At 63.7% G+C, this 8,490-nt stretch overlaps 1 protein-coding gene across 1 annotated transcript; it reads left to right on the forward strand.

Moving 5' to 3' along the window:
• Positions 1-194: 194 nt before the first annotated feature.
• Positions 195-6,700, forward strand: BABAM1 (BRISC and BRCA1 A complex member 1). The gene is made up of 8 exons (XM_041478331.1): positions 195-315; positions 632-1,040; positions 1,248-1,306; positions 2,173-2,293; positions 4,188-4,266; positions 4,606-4,630; positions 5,371-5,534; positions 6,148-6,700. The coding sequence occupies exons 2-8, from the start codon at positions 648-650 to the stop codon at positions 6,399-6,401; spliced, it is 1,095 nt and encodes a 364-aa protein (XP_041334265.1). The 5' UTR covers positions 195-315; positions 632-647; the 3' UTR covers positions 6,402-6,700.
• Positions 6,701-8,490: the final 1,790 nt, after the last annotated feature.

An 8,490-nucleotide genomic window follows, 5' to 3' on the forward strand; every position in this document is an offset into this window, starting at 1 on the left:
GCTTGGCCGGGGGTCCAGGGGGACTACAACTCCCAGCAGCCTCCGCGCGGCGCCACTTCCGGCGGAACGGGGCCAGGCCAGGGGGCGGAGATCGGTGAGCGGGGTGGGCTTTGGGGGGTTCAGGGGGGTCTTTGGGGGTTCAGGGGGCGAAAACGAACGGGGAGGATGTGAAGAATGGGGTGAGTGAGGGGAAAGAGGCGTGAGGAGGTGTTCGGGGCTCCCCTGGGTGGTGGCAGCTGGGCACCCAAAGGAACTACAACTCCCAGCAGCCCTCGCGCGGCGCCATTTCCGGCGGGGCCAGAGCGGCGGCGGGCGGTGAGCGCGGGGGGCTCGGAGGGCTGATTGGGGGTTCCAGCCCCACAGCACCCCCCTGTTTTGGGGTTCAGGCACACAGAACCCCCTGACCCTCTGATTTGGGGTCCCAGCCCCACAGCACCCCAAACCCGCTGATTTTGGGGTCCCAGCCCCAGCACCCCCCCCAGTTTTGGGGTCCTAGCCCCACAGCAACACAAACCCCCTGATTTTGGGGTCCTAGCCCCAGCACACCCTCTCGTTTTGGGGTCCCAGCCCCAGCACACCCCCCCATTTTGGGGTCCCAGCCCCAGCACACCCTCTCGTTTTGGGGTCCCAGCCCCCCCAGTTTCAGGATGGACCCGTCGGAGCCGGGCAGCGCTGCCGAGGACGAGGAGGAGAAGCTTCCAGAAGTTCGGCCTCGCACCCGCTCGAACCCCGAGGGCGCCGAGGACCGAGCCCCGAGCGGCCTGGGCAGCGTGGGCACCCGGGGGGACACCGTGGGCACCCGGGGGGACACCGTGGGCACCCGCGGGGACACCGTGGGCACCCGGGGAGAGGCCGTGGGCACCCGGAGCGAGGGCAACCGGGCAGAGGCCGTGGGCAACCGGAGCGAGGGCGAGGGCGAGGCGGCCAGCGCCGGGCACAGCCCCCCCGGGCAGCCTGGCACGGCCTGGCACGGCCCCGGCGGTGCCCAGCACGGCGAGGTGACCGTGAGAACGCCCCGGGTGAACTGCCCCGAGAAGGTGGTGAGGAAGGACTGGGAGGGGACTGGGAGCACTGGGGGGCTGGCAGGGAGGATGGTGGGGGGATACTGGGAGTTCTCAGGGGGATAGTGGGGAATTATGAAGGGCTGTACTGGGGGATTCTCCAGGGGTGCAGGAGGGGCCCTGGGGACACTTTGGGGTCCCTGGGGACACTCGGGGGTCTCAGCCGTGCTCCCCCATCCCCCCCAGATCATCTGCCTGGACCTGGCTGAGGAGATGGCAGTGCCCAAACTGGAGTCCTTCAACGGGTCAGTGCCAGGGCACGGGGACAGGGACAGGGGATGGGGACAGGGCACGGGCACAGGGACAGGGACAGGGGATGGGGACAGGGGACAGTGCCAGGGCACGGGGACAGGGCATGGGCACAGGGGATGAGGACAGGGGACAGTACCAGGGCACAGGGACAGGGGACAGGGACAGGGGACAGGGACAGGGCACAGGGATAGGGGACAGTGCCGGGGGGGCTGGCTTTGGGGCCCTGAGCCCCAGCACTGATTTGTCCCTGTCCCCGTGCCACTCCCTGTCCCCGTCTCTGTGCCCATCCCTGTCCCCCCTGGTTTTGGGGTCTCTGACCCGGTGCCTGTTGGTGCCAGGTGTGGTTTCTGGGGTTTGTGTTGTGTTTGGGGTTTGTGTTTCTGGGGTTTGTGTTTCTGGGGTTGGTGGTGTTTGGGGTTTGTGATTTTGGGGTTTGTGAGTTTGGGGTTTGTGTTTTTGGGGTTTGTGGTTTGGGGGTTGGTGGTGTTTGGGGTTTGTGTGTTTGGGGTTTGTGTGTTTGGGGTTTGTGTGTTTGGGGTTTGTGTTTCTGGGGTTTGTGATTTTGAGGTTGGTGGTGTTTGGGGTGCCAGGGCTGTCTGTGTGTTTGGGGTTTGTGTGTTCGGAGTTGGTGGTGTCGGGGTGCCAGGGCTGTCTGTGTTTCTGGGGTTTGTGTTTCTGGGGTTTGTGTTTCTGGGGTTTGTGTTTCTGGGGTTGGTGGTGTTTGGGGTTGGTGGTGTTTGGGGTGCCAGGGCTGTTTGTATTTCTGGGGTTTGTGTGTTTGGGGTTGGCGGTGTGTTGGGGTTTGTGTGTTTGGGGTTGGCAGTGTCGGGGTGCCAGGGTGCCTCACCCGTGCCCGCAGGTGCCGCAGCAATGCCCTGACGGTGGCACAGAAGATGATCGAGATGTTCGTCAGGACCAAACACAAAATCGACAAAAGCCACGAGTTCGCCCTGGTGGTGGTGAACAACGATGCCACCTGGGTGGGTGACACGGGGGGCTGTTTGTGTTTCTGGGGTTTGTGTTTCTGGGGTTGGTGGTGTTTGGAGTTGGTGGTGTGTTGTGTGTTGGGGTTTGTGTTTCTGGGGTTTGTGTGTTTGGGGTTGGCGGTGTGTTGGGGTTTGTGTGTTTGGGGTTGGCAGTGTCGGGGTGCCAGGGTGCCTCACCCGTGCCCGCAGGTGCCGCAGCAATGCCCTGACGGTGGCACAGAAGATGATCGAGATGTTCGTCAGGACCAAACACAAAATCGACAAAAGCCACGAGTTCGCCCTGGTGGTGGTGAACAACGATGCCACCTGGGTGGGTGACACGGGGACACGGGCACAGGGTGGGGACAGGGACGGGGATGGACACGGGGTGGGGACAGGGATGGCGATGGGCATGGGGAACTGGCAGAGGGGACAGGGATGGGGACAGTGGGGGGCTGAGGTGTCGGGGGACGGGGATGGGGTGGGGACAGGGACAGGGAAGGGCAAAGGTTGGGGACAGGGACAGGGACACGGGTGGGGACAGGGACAGGGATGGGCACAAGTTGGGGACGGGCAGGGACGGGGATGGGGACAGGAACGAGGACGGGGATGGGGACAGGGACAGGGATGGGCACGGGTTGGGGACAGGGACGAGGACAGGGATGGGGACAGGGACAGGGATGTGCATTGGTTGGGGACAGGGACGGGCAGGGACGAGGACAGGGATGGGGACAGGGACAGGGATGTGCATGGGTTGGGGACAGGGACGGGGATGGGGACAGGGCCGAGGACAGGGATGGGGATGGGGACAGGGACAGGGATGGGCACGGGTTGGGGACAGGGACGAGGACAGGGATGGGGATGGGGACAGGGACAGGGATGTGCATGGGTTGGGGACAGGGACGGGGATGGGGACAGGGCCGAGGACAGGGATGGGGATGGGGACAGGGACAGGGATGGGCACGGGTTGGGGACAGGGACGAGGACAGGGATGGGGATGGGGACAGGGACAGGGATGTGCATGGGTTGGGGACAGGGACGGGGATGGGGACAGGGCCGAGGACAGGGATGGGGATGGGGACAGGGACAGGGATGGGCACGGGTTGGGGACAGGGACGAGGACAGGGATGGGGATGGGGACAGGGACAGGGATGTGCATGGGTTGGGGACAGGGACGGGGATGGGGACAGGGCCGAGGACAGGGATGGGGATGGGGACAGGGACAGGGATGGGCACGGGTTGGGGACAGGGACGAGGACAGGGATGGGGATGGGGACAGGGACAGGGATGTGCATGGGTTGGGGACAGGGACGGGGATGGGGACAGGGCCGAGGACAGGGATGGGGATGGGGACAGGGACAGGGATGGGCACGGGTTGGGGACAGGGACGAGGACAGGGATGGGGATGGGGACAGGGACAGGGATGTGCATGGGTTGGGGACAGGGACGGGGATGGGGACAGGGCCGAGGACAGGGATGGGGATGGGGACAGGGACAGGGATGGGCACGGGTTGGGGACAGGGACGAGGACAGGGATGGGGATGGGGACAGGGACAGGGATGTGCATGGGTTGGGGACAGGGACGGGGATGGGGACAGGGCCGAGGACAGGGATGGGGATGGGGACAGGGACAGGGATGGGCACGGGTTGGGGACAGGGACGAGGACAGGGATGGGGATGGGGACAGGGACAGGGATGTGCATGGGTTGGGGACAGGGACGGGGATGGGGACAGGGCCGAGGACAGGGATGCGGATGGCAACTGGGATGGGCACAGGTTGGGTACAGGAACAGGGTGGGCATGCGGGATTGGCAGAGGGGACAGGGCAAAGGGATTGGCACAAGGGACAAGGAGAGGCACAGGGATGGGGACAAGGGACAGGGCCGGTGCCAGCGCGGTGCCCCCGCAGCTCTCGGGGTTCACGTCGGATCCCCGCGAGGTTTGCAGCTGCCTCTACGACCTGGACACCGTCGTGTGCCAGTCCTTCAGTATCCTGCCGTGCCACCGCGTGCCAGGGCTGCCATTGGGCTGTCCTGGGTGCCAGGGGTGTCCCTTCTTTGCCACCAGGGCCACCGGGATGCCACTGGGGTCCCTTGGGTGGCATCGGGGTGTCTTGGGTGCCAGGGTGGCCCTGGGGTGGCCCTAGGGGTGGCACAGATGTCTGTGTGGCCCTGAGGGTGTCACGGGTGTCTGGGTGGCCCTGGGGGTGGCACAGGTGCCAGGGTGGCCCTGGGGGTGGCCCTGGGGTGGCTCTAGGGGTGGCACAGGTGCCAGGGTGGCCCTGGGGGTGGCACAGGTGCCAGGAGCAGCCTTGACCCCAAGCTCAGATCTGGACGGGCTCTTCAACCTCATGTGAGCACCGGGGGGTTCTGGAACGTTCCGGGGGAGGGGGCAGGAGGGCTTGGAGGGTGCCAGGGGAGGGTGGCACCTGAGCCCTGTCCTCTGTCCCTGTGGCTGCCACCCTGACCCAGGGGTGCCACCTGTCCCTGTCCCCTGACCCCAGGGGTGCCACCCTGTCCCCTGTCCTCTGTCCCCGTGGGTGCCACCCTGACCCAGGGGTGCCACCTGTCCCTGTTCTCTGTCCCTGTGGGTGCCACCCTGTCCTGTCTCCATCCCTGTGGGTGCCACCCTGAGCCCGTGGGTGCCACCATGTCTTGTCCCTGTATGGGTGCCACCCTGTCCCCATCCCTGTCCCTGTGGGTGCCCTCTGTCCCCATGGGTGTCACCCTTTCCCTGTCCCCATCTCTGTCCCTGTTCCCGTGGATGCCACCCTGTCCTTGTCCCTGTGGGTGCCACTCTCTCCCTGTCCTGTCCCCATGGCTGCCACCCTGACCCCGTCCTTGTCCCCTGTGTCTCCATCCCTGTCCCATCCCCATCCCTGTCCCTATCCCTGTCTCTGTGTCCCTGTCCCCACGCTGTCCCCACACTGTCCCCACGCTGTCCCCGTGTCCCTCTCCCCACGCTGTCCCCGTGTCCCTGTCCCTACGCTGTCCCCGTGTCCCTGTCCCCGTGTCCGTGTCCCCACGCTGTCCCCGTGTCCCTGTCCCCATGTCCCTGTCCCCACGCTGTCCCCGTGTCCCTGTCCCCTGCAGCCAGCAGAAGGTGGAGCTGCCGGTGACCGACAACGTCCAGACCATCCCGCCGCCCTTCGTGGTCAGAACCATCCTGGTGTTCGGGCGCCCGCGCTGCCAGCCGCACTTCTGCGGGGGCGAGCACGTCAAGGTCTGTGCCACCCACACCCCCTGTGCCACCCTGTGCCTCATTTGTGTTTTTCCTTTTTTATTTTCTTTATTTATTTCTTTATTTTATTTTTTTCCCCAAAATTTCCCCCCAAATTCCTCCGTTTTTTCCCCTCATTTGTCCCCATCTTTCCTTTTTTATTTTCTTTTTCCCCCCCTGATTTTCCCCCCTTTTGTGGGACTGGGGGGGTTTGGAGGGGATGTGGGAGTGGTTTTGGGGGGAAATTGGTGGAAAAAGGGGGGATTTGGGGTGGAAAAAGGGGGGAAAGATAGGATTTGGGGGGGGAAGGGAAATGGGGTGGGAATGGGGGGATTTAGGGTGGGAATTGCAGGATTTAGGGAAAATGGAGTGGGAATGGGGGATTTGGGGGAAAATGGGAGGATTTAGGAGGAAATGGGGTGGGAATGGGGGGATTTAGGGGGAAATGGGGGAATTTAGGGGAAATGGGGTGGGAATTTAAGGATTTAGGGGAAATGGGGTGGGAATGGGGGGATTTAGGGGAAATGGGATGGGAACGGGGTGGGTTTGTGGAGGATCACCAAGAACAGAATGACAAAAAGGACAGAATTCCGTGGGAAATTTTTAGCCAAAGTGGGAGGACAAAAAGAGGAGAATTCTCAGGATTTAAGCTCAGGATAAGCCAGCTTCGAGCCCGTTGTGTCCCCGTTGTGTCCCTCCCCAGGACATGTTCGGGTTTTTCGGCAGCCTGGACACCAAAGGCACCAACTACAAGTACGAGGTGGCCCTGGCGGGGCCGGCGCTGGAGCTGCACAACTGCATGGCCAAGCTGCTGGCGCATCCCCTGCAGCGGCCCTGCCAGAGCCACGCGCACTACGCGCTGCTGGACGGGGGGGACAGCCCCGAGGGGGACGCCACCGCCTGAGGGGACAGCCCCCCGGGGAGGGGACAGCCCCCGGGGGAGGCCACCAGCTCAGGGGACAACCCCCGGGGGAGGCCACCCCTTGAGGGGACAGACCCCAGAGAGGGGACAGCCCTGAGGGCAAGGCCACCCTTTGAGGGGACAGCCCCCTGAGAGAGGCCACCGGCTCAGGGGACAGACCCCAGAGAGGGGACAGCCCCCGGGGGAGGCCACCCTCTGAGGGGACAGCCCCCGGGGGAGGCCACCCTTTGAGGGGACAGCCCTGACAGCAAGGCCACCCTCTGAGGGGACAGCCCCCGGGGGAGGCCACCCTTTGAGGGGACAGCCCCCGGGGGAGGCCACCCTTTGAGGGGACAGCCCTGACAGCAAGGCCACCCTCTGAGGGGACAGCCCCCAGTGTGATGCCGCTGCCTTAGGGGACAGCCCCCAGAGAGGGGACAGCCCTGAGGGGGAGGCCACCTTTTGAGGGGACAGCCCCCCAGAGAGGGGACAGCCCCCGGGGATGCCACCAGCTCAGGGGACAGCCCCAACAGGGAGGTCACCTTTTCAGGGGACAACCCCTCTGAGGGGACAGCCCTGACAGCAAGGCCACCCCTTGAGGGGACAGCCCCCAGAGAGGGGACAGCCCTGAGGGCGATGCCACTGCCTGAGGGGACAGCCCCAACAGGGAGGCCCCCTTTTGAGGGGACAGCCCCAGAGAGGGGACAGCCCTCAGGGGGTGGCCATGCCTGAGGGGACAGCCCCTCTGAGGGGACAACCCTGAGGGGACAGCCCCCAGAGAGAGGGGACAGCCCTGAGGGAGGGGACAGCCCCCGGGGAGGCCACCAGCTCAGGGGACAACCTCGACAGGGCGGTCACCCTCTGAGGGGACAGCCCCCAGACAGGGGCAACCCCGAGGGCCAAGCCACCAGCTGAGGGGACAGCCCTGCCACCCTCTGAGGGGACAGCCCTGAGGGCAATGCCACCACCTGAGGGGACAGCCCTGAGGGCAGTGCCACCCTCTCAGTGCCACCCTCTAGGGGACAGCCCTGAGGGCAGTGCCACCCTCTCAGTGCCACCCTGAGGGGACAGCCCTGTGAAAAACGCCAATCCCTCGTTTGTAAAATCTGGAAAGTTGAATAGAAATAAAATGGTTCTAAAAAAGTCGTAAAGCTGGAGGAACAAAGATTGGGACAGTTGGGGTTTGGCACAATGGGAGGCAACAAAAATAAAGAGTTAGGGATGGTCTGGGTGGAATAAACCCGAAAAAGGACACAGAAAGGGGTTTGGGGGAAGATTTGGGGGGTTGATCCCCGTTTGTCACAGCCCGAGGGCCAGGCCCCCTCTGAGGGGACAGCCCTGGTGGCACCTGTGAGCAAAGAGAATTTCCCTGACTGGTGGTGTCGTGGTGGTTTTGGGGGATTGGGGCCACCTCTGCTGGCCCTGTGTCCCCTCTGCTGGCCCGGTGTCACCTCCAGGTCACGGGGATCGAGGTCCAGTTGATGGCACTGGTGGCACCGGGCAGTGCCGGTTTGGGGACATTGGGGACACTGGTGGCACTGGTGGCGCTGGGCAGTGCCAGTTCTGGCCACTGGGGGGCGCTGAGTGCCGTGGCCCTGCCCCCTGAGTGTGACGTCACCGCCGCGATGGGCGTCACCCCAAAACCATCCCCGACCCCAAATCCCCCAACCCGAAACCCCCATTCCCAATCCCAAATCCTGAATCCCCAATCCCGCACAAATCCCAGCCCAGCCCAGGATTCTGCTCCGGGTCAAATCCTCTGAATCCCGAATTTCCAGGGCTGAGTTGATTTTTTCTGATAAAGGAGCAATAAATTCATTTTCTCTGAAAGACTCCGGTGTCTCAGCGCCGCTCCCTCGCTCCTCTCTTTAAAAAATCATCTCACACAGCAAATTTTCTATTTCAGTTCCTTTTTAGTTTCTGTTTTATGTTATAACCTAAAACCGTGTTTACCACACTGCTTGAGGGAATGAACACAGCATCCCTTTCTACAATGTTCATCTGAATATTTGCAAAAGCCGCTCATAAAATCCCCGTTTGTCACAGCCCGAGGGCCAGGCCCCCTCTGAGGGGACAGCCCTGGTGGCACCTG

Source organism: Pyrgilauda ruficollis, unplaced genomic scaffold (genome assembly GCF_017590135.1).
Source record: "Pyrgilauda ruficollis isolate IOZ18807 unplaced genomic scaffold, ASM1759013v1 scaffold442, whole genome shotgun sequence".
In the NCBI taxonomy this organism is placed as follows: Eukaryota; Metazoa; Chordata; class Aves; order Passeriformes; family Passeridae; genus Pyrgilauda; species Pyrgilauda ruficollis.

Excerpts from the sequence above, each read along its gene's own strand:
- BABAM1 (XM_041478331.1), top strand. The coding sequence starts at position 648 with ATGGACCCGTCGGAGCCGGGCAGCGCTGCCGAGGACGAGGAGGAGAAG. Across the intron at positions 2,294-4,187 it reads TGAACAACGATGCCACCTGG|CTCTCGGGGTTCACGTCGGA; the intron begins GTGGGTGACACG and ends GTGCCCCCGCAG. Across the intron at positions 4,631-5,370 it reads GACGGGCTCTTCAACCTCAT|CCAGCAGAAGGTGGAGCTGC; the intron begins GTGAGCACCGGG and ends TGTCCCCTGCAG.